Below are 14,291 nucleotides of genomic sequence, written 5' to 3'. Positions count from 1 at the left end.
GATCTAAAAAAGAGGCTCAGTTCTTAAGTAGATTAAACTTCATGTGTAGTGAGCATTTTGAAAATGAACAATGAGCACTTTTTTAAATTTGAACTGAGAAAGTCTAAACACCAATATATTTAGTGTAGACAAGCATATATTTATTGCATTTTAAGAATCATCTGTATCTGCTGTTAATGCTAATCTATAATTTACTAATTTTCTTTTTTCTTTCAAACATTTACCATAATTATCACATTTTCCATTTGCAGTCTGAAAACATATTTCAGCTAAGTAGATCTTCATCAACCCTCAATAAACCCTGTGGGAGACGAGCCATAATAATGCTTTCAGTGTGGAAAAACTTTTGATTCTAAGTCACATCCTACAGCTCAGCAGAAGATTCATACTGGACAGGAACCAATTTTTTGCTACATATGTGATTTCTTTAGTGTTCGATCACAGTTCATTACACATCAGTCAGTCAGTCATCATCAATTACATAGGAAAAGAACCATTTCAATGTATTGAATATAAAAAGTCCTTCATGCACAAGACAAATCTTACACGACACCAGAAGACTCCTACTGAAGAAACTCCATATATGTGTTCAGAATGTGATAAGTGCTTCTCAAAAAAGAGATATCTAACTCTCCACCAAAGGAGTCACACAGGACAGAAGCTTTATAAATGTTCAGAATGTGACCAATGTTTCACAGAAAAGAGAAATCTTACTAGACATGAGAGGACTCGCGCAAGAGAGGAGACATTTAGATGTTCAGAATGTGACAAGAGCTTCTCACTCAAGATCCAGCTTACACATCACCTGAGGATTCACACAGGAGTGAACCTGTATAAATGTTCAGAATGTGACAAGTGCTTCCCACAAAAGGCCGATCTTGCACGTCACCAGAGGATCCACACAGGAGAGAAGCCATATAAATGTTCAGAATGTGACAAGTGCTTCTCACAAAAAAGACTTCTTACTGAACACCTGAGGATTCACACAGGAGAGAAACCATATCAATGTTCAGAATGTCACAAATGCTTCTCACACACAGGATTTCTTACTGAGCACCAGAAGATTCATACAGGAGCAAAACCATATAAATGTTCAGAATGTGACAAATGTTTCTCACAAAAGGCACACCTTAATCGTCACCATAGGTTTCATACAGGAGAAAAACCACATTGGTGTTCAGAATGTGGCAAGCATTTCACAAGGAAGAGCCACCTTGAAAGGCACCAGAGGACTCACACAGGAGAAAAACCATTTAAATGCTCAGAATGTAACAAATGCTTCTCACGAAATAAATATCTAACTGATCACCAAAGGACTCACACTGGAGAGAAACCATTTAAATGTTTGGAATGTGACAAGTGCTTCAGACAAAAGACAAATCTTCTTTCACACCAGAAGATCCACACAAATACAAAGCTGTTTTGATGCTCTGAATGCTAGCATCCGCATGATTGGATGATGGCAGTGAACACCACTTAACGTCATTCACTAAGCAAAGTGAACATAGACTTTACAAAAACATGCTCTTTTACTTTAACCACTTGTCCTCTGGAAGGTCTTATGCCGTGTACACACGACCGGTCTTTCGGCAGACTGAACTCCGATGTACTTTTTGACGGACTTTCAACGGAGTTCCGACAGAGTTCCGACGAAACGGACTTGCCTACACACGATCATACCAAAGTCCGACGGATTCGAACATTATGACGTACGATCGGACTAAAATAAGGAAGTTCATAGCCAGTAGCCAATAGCTGCCCTTGCGTCGTCTTTCGTCCGTCAGACTAGCATACATTCGAACTGATTTTTCGACCGGACTCGAATCCGTCGGAAAGTTTTGAAACATGTTCCAAATCTAAAGTCCGTCTGATTTTCGACAGAAAAGGTTCGCTGAAGGTCCGATGAAGCCCACACATGGTCGGATTGTCCAACGGATGCGTTCCGTCAGACTAGTCCGGTCGTGTGTACACGGCATTACTCCTTTCATGACCAAAAGATTTTTGCCATTCAGCACTGTTACTTTAACTCGCAAACGTGCAGCCATGCAACACTGTACCCAAATAAAATTTGTATTTTTTTCACACAAATAGAGCTTTCTTTTGGTGGTATTTGATCACTGGGATTTTTTTTTGTTTTTTTGTTTTTTGCTATATAAACGAAAAAAAAATTTCAAATAAAAATTTTATATTTTCTACTTTTCGGTTATAAAATGTATCCAATAACCTCAACGTTCTTCATAAATTGGGCCAAAATGTATTCTGCTACACGACTTTGGTAAAAAAATATCCTAATAAGTTTATATTTCATTCTATTTTGTGTGAAAGTTATAGCGTCTACAAAGTATGGTATATATATTTGAAAATTTGATCAATCCTGATGTATTGACTGCCCTTTTCATTTCTTGAGACCAGTGCGCATGTGCCGGATGACGAACAGGTATGTCACCTGGCCTGCAGCTGCCGCCAGCAATAAATCTACTGTGGGCGGGCAGAAAGTGGTTAATCAACTCCAATTGTAGTGTACAGAGTTAATTTACGTATTAGATTTTCATGTATATTAAAATCCACTCCACTTTTAAACTTGACTAACCCTACACACAAAATCACCTCCATTGTATCTATCTTGGTGAAACTATTAGGATTTGGCTGGCAATATAATTTTAATTTAGTTACAGTGCCTTGAAAAAGTATTCATGCCCCTTGAAATTTTCCACATCGTCATGTTACAACCAAAAAAAGTAAATGTATTTTATTGGGATTTTATGTGATCGACCAAAATAAAGTGGCACATAATTGTGAAGTGGAAGGAAAATGCGAAGTGTTTTTTAATTATTTTTACAAATAAATATGTGAAAAGTGTGGCGTGCATTTGTATTCATTTGTATGGAGAGCATCTGTGAACAGCAACTTTCAAGTCATGCCACAGATTCCCAATTGGATTTATGTCTGGACTTTGACTGGGCCATTCTAACACACGAATATGCTTTGATCTAAACTATTCCATTGTAGCTCTGGCTGTATGTTTAGGGTCGTTGAAATGGCTGGAAGGTGAATCTCGTCCCCAGTCTTGTCTTTTGCACACTCTAACAGGTTTTCTTCTAAAATTGCCCTATATTTGGCTCCATCTATTCTCCCATCAGCTCTGACCAACCTCCCTTTCCCTGCTGAAGAAATAAAAAAAATAAATAAACTGCAGAGCTCTGAAAAATTGATCGATTGCAATCCAAAGTGATGCTATGTGCATAAATAAAATTTGCTACCAGTGAAATAAATGAATAGTGCTGTTTATTCCATAGGATTAATAAAAGTCAAAAGAAAAATATAACAATCAAATGACTGATGGTGGTAAACCTTACCAGTGACCTCCAGGATAGATAGTGGGGGAAACAATCATCCGGCAGGCTTGCTTGGGGGTGGTAAAGCACCAATCAGCATCCGGAGGAGTAGAGAGGAATTTTTCAGAGTGCTGCAGTTTGTTTTTTCTTTGACTATTTGCATTTTTCCATGCTGTGCTGGCTGCACTGACTTTGATCCATCCATTTGGCTACCTTCAATTAGATTAATTGATCTTTGCTGACCCCTAGACTTTCAACGCTTCAGGTTTTCTGTGTGAACCTGCTGAAAAAATGCTGCCACCACCATGTTTCACGGTGGGGATGGTGTGTTCGGGATGATGTGTAGTGTTAGTTTTCTGCCACTCAGTGTTTTGCTTTTAGGCCAAACAGTTTAATTTTGGTCTCCTTGACCAGAGCACTTTCTTCCACATGTTTTCTGTGTCCTCCACGTGGTTTCTCGCTAACTGCAAATGGGACTTCTTATGGCTTTCAACAATGACTTTCTTCTTGTCACTCTTCCGTAAAGGCCAGATTTGTAGAGTGCATGACTAATAGTTGTCCTCTGGACAGATTCTCCAACCTGAGCTGTGGATCTCTGCAGCTCCTCCAGAGTTACCATGAGCCTCTCGGCTGCTTCTCTGATTAATGCTCTCCTTGCCTGGCCTGTCAGTTTAAGGTTTGCAGTTGTGTGCCATACTCTTTTTTTTTTTTTTTTTTTTTTTTCCATTTTCGGATGATGGATTGAACAGTGCTCTGTGAGATGTTCAATGCTTGGGACATTTTTTTATAATCTAACCCTGCTTTAAACTTCTCCACCACTTTAATCCTGACCTGTCTGGTGTGTTTCTTGGCCTTCATGATGTTTGCTCACTAAGGTTCTCTAACAAACCTCTGAAGGCATTACCTAAGAGCTGTATTTTTACTGAGATTAAGTTATACACAGGTGGACTCTATTTACTAATTAGGTGACTTCTGAAGGCAATTGGTTCCACTAGATTTTAGTTAGGGCTATCAGAGTAAAGGGGGCTTAATACAAATGCATGCCACACTTTTCATATATTTATTTGTAAAAAAAATGTGAAAATCATTTTCCATCCACTTCACACTAATGTGCCACTTTGTTGGTTTATCACATAAAATCCCAATAAAATACATCTACGTTTTTGGTTGTAACATGACAAAATGTGGAAAACTTCAAGGGGTATGAATACTTTTTCAAGGCATGGTAACTTACTTTTGTATAGTGTTTATTTCATAAATAGGCGAGGCTGAAATGAACATGACAAAATTATAGTTGAATGTCTTTTTACAGTGTTTGAATAAAGTTTTCCTTGACATCAAGCATGTCTATGCAATATTTCCTTATCCCAACTGCATTTATTGTCATAGCAAACCAAACATAAGTTGGGGGGGGATGGTAAGTTTTTGGTACTGAAACCATGAAGATCAATGTAAATGATGAACATTGGTAAGCTTCACCCAGGGAGTATATTATCTAGTGGGCTAATCTTTCTACCCATGATCATTTTGTTTTCATGTCCCAGGCAGTAACATTGCAATGTGCCTGGTTGAGGTCAAGTTGATGACCACCTTTCCAATTCTTCTCTGGTCCATTCCAGTTCTTCTCTGGCCCAATACCCCCTGGAAGTGATAAAAAGATATAACAGGACAAGGAGTGGCATGGGTACCTGCAGAGGATCCAGACAGTCATAATTCAGTCTGGGATCTGCTCATATGCTGAACATGATGAAATCCACAGGTGCAGGCAGTAGCAGAGTCAAAGTCCAGGCCGTTGTCAATACCTGATGGGCAGCAAAAGCATAAAAGCAGCAGGCAGAAGATAGTCAGGACATTTCCCAAGGTCAGTAGTGGAAAAAGAGATTATCATTGGGTCAGGAGGCAAGATGGGTCAAACCCAGAATAGCGAAATGCCGATCAGGTCATGGGTTACAACAGTTGACAACCATGCAGATACTTCTCCTCCTGTGCTTTTAGGATGGTTGGCACCAAAGCCAATGTCATCCATGCATGCTCGCTCATGCTAACTCGCATTTAGCATGAGCATGCTCATTGCCATGACTTTGCTTGTTGGGCCACAGGCTCTGATATGCACATGAACCATGCACTCAGTCTTCCAGAAAACTATCCTGGTATCTAAAGAAGTAGAATGTAACCCAATCACCTAAACGTTATAAAAAAATGATCATACTTGTCTAGCAAACATGAACCCATCTCTCTGTAGCTATATTTTCTTTATCATACCTCACGGGACACAGAGCAGGCTTATAATCATGACCATCTGTGCCTGAGTTACATAGAGCGATGTAAGATGATTTTTACTGTAATCTGGAAATTATGGTTTGGAACATTTTTGATTTTACATGCTGCAATTATTATGAATAATTCTGAAAATATTAAACATTTTAGTAAATGTAGAAGTATAATAGTAAAGTTGCAAGTGTTTAAAATCAGAACATGAACAACTGTTATGGAAGATGAAAGATCTTGGACTCTCTGGAGGAATACATGAGCAATCTATAGGTGGGGGAGCTTACAGTCTATCAGGCATAACATTAACCATCTAGACATAACATAAAAAAAGTCTAGAATCTGAGAAAGATAACAATGCGTTCTGACATAACGGAGGGGTACAGAATATGAGAAAAATTACAATATACTAGATTATTTAGGAATTATGCAGAAAGTAGGAAACCTTACAGTCAATTGAAGGAGATCTAAAGCCTCAAAAATGCATTTAGTTTGCCAAAGTACTGTGTATCAAACACAATTACCATGTTTTAACTATAATAAAATACTGTTTATTGTTTTTCATTTGTGTTTTTACTTCCTCAGTGTTTCTGATTTCTTACTGCCTATTTTCAGCTTCTTTCTTTTTATAACATATGCAATACAGTGGAAGTTGCATGTAAGTGTTATGGGAATGCTGTATGATAGTGACAATGGAGAAATATGTCTTTACAACAGCTGTCAGCACAAAGTTGTCATTTATAGTCTCCACTGGAAATGTATGTGACAGGGTGACAATGCAGGAGAGCAACTGGGAGACAGGAACAAAGTGTTTTCATCCCATAAGACCAGGTTCTATTGTGTTGTTATAACACTTCATAAAGCAGAGTTCCACCCAAAAATTGAATTTCTGCTTTAAGTGATGGTGACCCCCTGACATGCCACATTTGGCATGTCATATTTTTTTTTTTTTTTTTTGGGAGGGGGTGTGGGTACCCAGTTTTTATGGGCACCCAGCTCCCACTTCCTCCGCAGCGCAGGAAGGAAGTTCGCCTCTCCCCCCCTCCCTCCCTGCAATCTTCTGGCACAAGTCACAGGTCCCAGGAGATTGCCCTGCCATTCGCAGCACGGCTCGTGCCCAGCTGTGAAGCCACAGCTGAGCGCCCACATTTAGAATGCTGGTGCCGTGGAGAGGAGGGGGAGAGGAGCGTGGCTTTGTGTGCCCGCATCGCTGGACCGTGGGACAGGTGAGTGTCTGATTATTAAAAGTCAGTAGCTACACTTTTTGTAGCTGCTGACTTTTAAAAGGGTGGAACTCCGCTTTAACAAGCATTATATTAGGGGGTTTGTTCACCTTTTTTATAGAAAAAAAAATTCAAAGGTAAACTAATACCGGATACCCACCCCGGGTCCCTTCTGTACTTACCTCCGGGGTTGCTGCACTGTCATCACCCCCACTGCTCGTCTCGCACTGCATGGATTTGAAATTCCCACTCTTCTCACTCTTCTTCAGGCCTTGCTTCTAGGTGGACCAGTTCAATTCTGATTGGCCAATATCAAGTTTTTTTTTTTCCTCTACTTGCTAAAAACATTTTAAGGACTGGTAAGCTGAAATATTTCATCTTTCTTTTTGGTGGGTCGGGGGAATTTAGTCATCTTTTAACCACTTGACCTCCAGAAGATTTATCTGCCTTCCTGACCAGGCCATTTTTTGCGATATGGCACTGCGTTACTTTAACTTGCGCGGTTGTTCAACGCTGTAGCCTAATAAAATGTATGTCCTTCTTTTCCCACAAATAGAGCTTTATTTTGGTGGTATTTGATCACCTCCTGTATTTTACATTTTTTTTTTTTTTTTTTTTTTTTTTTTTCTTTTTTTTGTGCTATAAACAAAAAATGACCGACCATTTTTGAAAAAAAAAATGTATACTTTTTGCTATAACACAAAACCTATCCAATAAAAAAAAGTAAACATTTTTCTTCATTTTAGGCCAATACGTATTCCGCTACATATTTTTGGTTAAAAAAAAATCCAGTAAGTGTATATTGATTGGTTTGCACAAGGTTATAGCGTTTACAAACTATGGCATATATTTTTGGAATTTTTTTTTTTTTTTTTTAAACTAGTAATGGCGGCAATCAGCAACTTATAGCGGGACTGCAGTGGACAAATCAGACACCGAACTGAAACTTTTTGGGTACCAGTGACACTAATACAGTGATCAGTGCTAAAAAATATGCACTGTCACTATACTAATGACACTGGCAAGGAAGGGATTCACATCAGGGGTGATCAAAGGGTTAAATGTGTTCCTAGGCAGTGCTTGCTAACTGTGGGATGGCATAGATCATCCGTGTTCTTAGCAGGAAGACAGGATTACAGCCTTCACTTGTCACAGAACGGCGATTTGCCTTGTTTACATTGGCAGATGGCTGCTCTGCCTGTCTCCCGAACGATCAGTGAGTCCTGGCGGATCCACTGATTGGCTTCCGCTGTGTCCAATCACAGCGAGAGCGGGTCGGCGGCGGTGCATGCCCCAGACCTGAAAGTGCAGAATAACGTACATAATGTATATGTTTTTTGAAGTATAACCAAAACACCATGTCTTCTCTATTGTGTAACTCTCTACTATTTTTAATCATGAGAACTATTTATAAAATTTGAAAAGTTTAAATAGATGTGACTTTTCATTTAAACCATTAAGGCTGGGTTCATACTGCAGATGGATGCGGCTGACGGCAGGGGTCTGCTGCGTCCCTGGTCTCCATTTTTCGGGGATGAATTGGGCCTGAATTTTGCCTGAATTTGGACCTGAAACAGAGCCAAAGACACACAGAACTCTGTTCAATCCGCTCCGGAGATATGTGAACCAGCTTCATAGAGAGCTGGTCACAGTCTCCTGTAAAGCGAATTGGATGCAGGAGAAACCCACATCCAATGTGCACTAGTGTGAACCCAGCTATAATCTTTTTGCTTTTCAGAGACCTTAACCACTTAGTGGTAGTCACCTCTTGGGGCTAACTGTGGTAGGTACTTCACATGTTCGTCACAGCAGTCTATTCTTCTGCAGCAAGATGCCATGCCTGTCCTCAGCACCTGAAAGGAGAACTGTCTAGGGCCCCTTGCACTCTCCCGGGCACCACCTGGGGCCTCTTGCAATGGAAATGCTTGACCTCTTGATTTTTAAAGCAGGACCAAATCTGAGGAAACACTCACTCTGCTTACCTCACTGCCACAATGTAGAGACGTCATATAAGGAATTCCCCACCACCTAGCTTCACTCCTGAAATTGGTTAGGGGGAGTCTGCAACTGGCTGCTCTATCTTCTATACGTTTTAATTCCAGGGCACAGGGGTCAAGAGCTTTACAGAAGCATTGGGCAAATCCCACTCACTACAAAATTGTACCCCTTTTTATGTTTAGGCTACATGCACATGGACATTTTAAAAAAACGGGCTGTAAAGCTAGTACAGACGCCAGGAAAAAAGCAGCGTTAAAAATGAGTTTTGTTTTTTTTTTTCCGCATTTTGCATTGAATTCAATGCGTCTTAAGCCGTGCTAGCTTTCAGCCGCGTTTCTCTGTCTCTATTCAAAAATCAATGGTTCCCTATGGGAGCCTATTGATTTGAATAGAGGTCGCACCAGAAGTCTGATCAAGATGATCCGACTTACAGTGCGATTTGTGTGCTGAGAATCTTGAAGGGGGAACCCCGCGAAAAATTTGCGTGAGGTTCCCCCCCAAGACGATACCAAACTGATACCAAATCCTATGGATCTTAAGGGGAACCCCCACACCAAAAAAATGGTGTGGGGGGTTCCCCCAAGATTCATACCAGACTCTTCTCCGAGCACGCAGCCCGGTAGGTCAGGAAAGGGGGTGCGAGCGAGCGCCCCCCCCCCCTCCTGGACCATACCAAGCCACATGCCCTCAATATGGGGGGAGGTTGGGGCAGAGGGGGCCCTGCGTCCCCCACCCCAAAGCACCTTGTCCCTATGTTGATGAGGACAAGGGCCTCTTCCCGACTGTGACGTCACCCGGTGACCACGCCCCATGCCTATATAAGTTGTTGCGCACTGCACACACGGCATTACAGCAGGAGAGAGCATCATGTCAACATCGGAGGAAGACCAGGGGGAAGAAGACGAAGGAGAAGACCGGGCCACCGCTAGCAAAAGAGCGGCAAAAGAGCAGAACATAGCGGAGGAGCCTGGCAGAAGACAGCGGGAGAAGAGGCTGGAAAGCACACAGAAGTCGGAAGAGACCCCCGGAGCTGCCTAATAAATTACTTTAAAAACCTTTGTAGTGTGTTTTTTTTAATTAACTTTTTCCCCCAGGTGAAAGGGTAGGGGTACGATGTACCCCATACTCATTCACAGAGGGTAGGGTGCCAGGATTCCGATACACCCCCCCGCCCGCAGACCTCGACAACCACCGGGCAAGGGTTGTCGAGAAGAGGCCCTTGTACTCATCAACATGGAGACAAGGTGCTTTGGGGTGGGGGCGCAGGGCCCCCCCTTGCCCCAAAGCAACAACCCCCCCTATGTTGAGGGCATGTGGCTTGGTATGGTCCAGGATGGGGGCAGGCCATAGATGGATCAAATCTTGCTCAGTTTAACAGGGAAAGCCTGAGATTCAATCCATCTATGGGCAGGTTGATTGTACCCAAGTTGATTCATTGATAGACTTGGGTACAACCAGCATGTCAGATTTTTAGCATGCGATTATTGCCAGCGGTTATAGTTGCTAGTAGGCCAGGAGAACACAATAGATCTGTGGAAGAGATTTTACCCACCTTTTCTAATGTAATCTGGATCACTATACTCCCTTTTTACCAACAAAAGACACTCACATGAGTGTAGACAAATGGGCTGCACACCCCACAAGATGCATAAAAATACTGCGAGAACCCCCTACCGGGGCTTTAAAGCAGCCAATGAAATACAATATAGATAGTCAAAAAGTTAATTTTATTGGTACAAAAAATAGTATAAAATAAATAAGTTCTGACTTGTGAAGTCAGGACATGAACTAAGTACAATATAAAAGTTACAACGGACAATGCCCGTGATTGGGAACAATATACAATACAGTGTGTTTAAGACCACAAGAATTTTAGGTATTGAATCCTTAAAAGTTACAACAGACAAAGCCCGTGATTGGGAACAATGTACAATACAGTGTGTTTAGGACAACAAGAATTATGGGTATTAAATCCTGACGCGTTTCGACCCTCACTGGGTCTTCTTCAGAGGATAGTTGTCAACTGTAGGGATGTTAGGATATATCAGACATAGCATAAAACTCAACAATAACAAACCTCTGTATATACAATGCAACATATCTGCATAAATTGTATAGATACCCATCACAGAGTTCCCGACAATTCAAAGTATTCAAGATGGTATGGTTCCTCCTATGTACTTTGTCTCCCCCGTACCGGGCCAACTCCCCAGAGCGCGGGTGATAGACCAGATATGCCTTACGAGGGATCACGCTTACACTGCCCCCCACAGGGGGGAAGGAAAGGGACAGCGGATGGCATACACTACACCCAGGTAAAGTAGCGGTGGTACTAAAAACAAGGTTAAAAGCAAGGAGTCAATTAGTTCCTCCAAAGGGCTGGCAATTCCCCTACTTGAGGGCAGTATACTCATATTGGGATATAGGTCCGTGGGTATGCAGGGAACAAAGAGTGCAAAGGGCAAAAGGAAAAAGGAAAGGGGAAGGAGGGGAGGGGGGGGAAGGAGGAAGGAGGGGGAGGGAGAGGAAGAGGGGGGAGGATAAAAAAAAAGCACCGCTCCATAGTGGGCTCTTTCCCCTGTGGACATTGTTCCTACTGCTCACTTATCAAAAAAGACAAAATCTTTGCTCTTCCTAACGGAAATACATTTACACCTACACAATTTGAATTGCCACACACGTGGAATAGTATATCTGATGGAATGCGAATGTGGCACTTACTACGTGGGGAAAACCAGGCAGGAATTTTGGAAACGCATTTCCCAACATGTTTACAGCATGCAGGTGGGGAACCCATATCTCCCTATTGGGAGGCATATCATTTCCACACACAACTACAGGGTTCCAAGAGTCACCTTTGTGGCCCTCTGTAGAATACAGATTCCAACCAGAGGTGGCGACTGGAACAAGTCTCTGCTACAAAAGGAGCAGAGATGGATATTCCAGTTACAGGCCACCTCTCCACCAGGCCTTAACGAATCGATCTAGTTCGCCCCCTTCCTGCAGGGGTTTTCATCTGGTAAGACACAGTGAATGTATGGGAGAGGATTTTTAACCCTGAACACTCTGCAGTCTCCTGCGGAGGTGCGCAAGGGATCATATTACCATCACATTTTTTCCCCCCTTTATTTAGACCTGGGGATAGCTTTTCACAACACATATAAAACCAACATTTCCACCTTTTGGCTTACTCCTGCCTGGTTTTCCCTGCGTTTAGTAATCTAACTATGACCATCTCTAATATTCTTTATTGTGTGATGTATAACTTTCCTGTCCAAAGTGTAATGTAAAAAAGTAGGTTTCATTTCCTGAAATATCCTACTCTCAGAGGGACTCAGCCTAAAAACAGTTCATAGTTCTTTTTATGTATAATTTTTTCTATGTATACTCTGGTATTATGTAATTCCTTATTTGTACAATATGTTATTTTATTTTGAAATTACAATAGGATGATGCTATTATAATCATAGAACCATCCTCAAGGTGATAATGGCATTGTACAGTACGATGTATAGATTATGGTCAACAAAGGGTCAATTAAGGGTCATGCAGACCCTATGTATAGTACCTAGTCAGTGTTTGACGAAGGCTGGTGAGGTTACATCTCTTCAACGTCACTTGACAATATGTATATCTAATTTGTTGCCTCGTTCTGTGTCTCTGGTTGTCTCCCCTTTGGTACCTGTGCTCTTCCTCTAGGGGGCAGGACTGCACCACTTATGCCTTCCTGGCAGGACAAGAGGGGTGATGCTTGGGCCCTGCGTCTCCTGTATGCGCCCACCAGGTGGCAGCACCTGGGTTCAGGCGCCTCTTGTCTGCCAGCGGCATCCCGGATCCCTTCCGGATGCCGTGCTCACGAGCGCGCGACCTAGTGCGCGTGACGTCACGGCGCCTGCGCAGTTGCGGCGGAAGCAACGGGGGACCCGAGAGACTATTCTCCTCTGGAACGCCGGGGGGGTCACGTGTGAACACACAGCTATGCCGCTCTCTCCCCCAATGGAGGGGGAGGAGGGAGGAGGGTATTTGAGCGTCTGCACCTGATGGGATTTAGTCGATTGACACTTCCTTTAAATGCACTAATTTCCAGGGGAGGCTTATTGATTCCCTCCTAACTCTGCGATACCTGGCTATGCAACCACCGATCTGAATGATTGGTAAGTACATCCAAAACGTCTTTAATGGTTTCTATTTAAGCGTGGTTTACACCACGATTCCCCAGTATCTCCTTTCTAGAAATCACATTATCCAGTGATGTCTGATTACCATACCTTAATCTTCCAGAACCCTGGGCATTTTGATCCAACCATTCCGGTTCTTTCGATTGGGTAATCAGCACTGTCGTCACCACATGCACTTTATTCCTAGTGTTGGTATCACGCACTGTTTGGTTTTGTGTACGGTTGTGTATTTTTGTTTTTTTTTCACTTCATGAGTCCTCTCACTCTCCTTTCCTTTCCTTTTCCCACTCACAGGCACCCCCTTCCATTCCCAACACTGCACTACCCCTCGTCCCCCCTTTTTTCCCGCCTATTCTTCTTCCCCCCCCCCTTTTTCTTCTGTCCCCTCCCTCTCTCCCCATTTTCTAGCTTTGGCTGGTCTTCTCTATCTCGTATTTGGTCACTTCACTGGTGAACGGCTAGTGCTTTTACTCCAATGCTTTTACTCCAATACCTTCACCGCTGCATGGCCCTGTATGGGCAGCAGGGCATTTGTTGTTTGTTGCTTGTTTGTTCTTGCAAGTCACTCACTTACTTTTTTCACCTTGTGGGTTTCACTGTTTCTTCCTGCGTTCGCACCCATTCAATTTCCCTCCTTTCTTTCTTCCCCCACATGTCCCTTCCTCCCTTCCCAGTTTTTCCTCCCCCCCTCCCTACCCCCTCTTCCTTCCCCCCTTTTTTTTTGTCCTTCCCCCCCCCCCTTTTCCTCTCCCTCCTTCCTCCTTTCCCCCCCTCCCCTCCTCCCCCTTTCCTTTTTCCTTTTGCCCTTTGCACTTTTTGTTCCCTGCATACCCACGGACCTATATCCCAATATGAGTATACTGCCCTCAAGTAGGGGAATTGCCAGCCCTTTGGAGGAACTAATTGACTCCTTGCTTTTAACCTTGTTTTTAGTACCACCGCTACTTTACCTGGGTGTAGTGTATGCCATCCGCTGCCCCTTTCCTTCCCCCCTGTGGGGGGCAGTGTAAGCGTGATCCCTCGTAAAGCATATCTGGTCTATCACCCGTGCTCTGGGGAGTTGGCCCGGTATGGGGGAGACAAAGGACATAGGAGGAACTATACCATCTTGAATACTTTGAATTGTCGGGAACTCTGTGATGGGTAACTATACAATTTATGCAGATATGTTGCATTGTATATACATAGGTTTGTTATTGTTGAGTTTTATGCTATGTCTGATATATGCTTACATCCCTACAGTTGACAACTATCCTCTGAAGAAGACCCAGTGAGGGTCAAAACGCGTC

At 42.6% G+C, this 14,291-nt stretch overlaps 1 protein-coding gene across 1 annotated transcript in view; it reads left to right on the top strand.

Annotated features, from left to right (window-relative positions):
• Positions 1 to 461: 461 nt before the first annotated feature.
• The window catches only part of LOC141133403 (uncharacterized), a 33,685-nt gene continuing 19,855 nt past the window's right edge, over positions 462 to 14,291 (top strand). The window contains exons 1-2 of the mRNA XM_073622778.1: positions 462 to 718; positions 803 to 1,418. Coding sequence (XP_073478879.1) covers positions 527 to 718; positions 803 to 1,418 — 808 coding nt within the window. The 5' untranslated portion in view covers positions 462 to 526. The remainder of the gene's footprint in view (positions 719 to 802; positions 1,419 to 14,291) is intronic.

This window comes from Aquarana catesbeiana, linkage group LG03 (genome assembly GCF_042186555.1).
Source record: "Aquarana catesbeiana isolate 2022-GZ linkage group LG03, ASM4218655v1, whole genome shotgun sequence".
NCBI lineage: Eukaryota > Metazoa > Chordata > Amphibia > Anura > Ranidae > Aquarana > Aquarana catesbeiana.
This window is presented reverse-complemented; position numbering and strand designations above follow the sequence as displayed.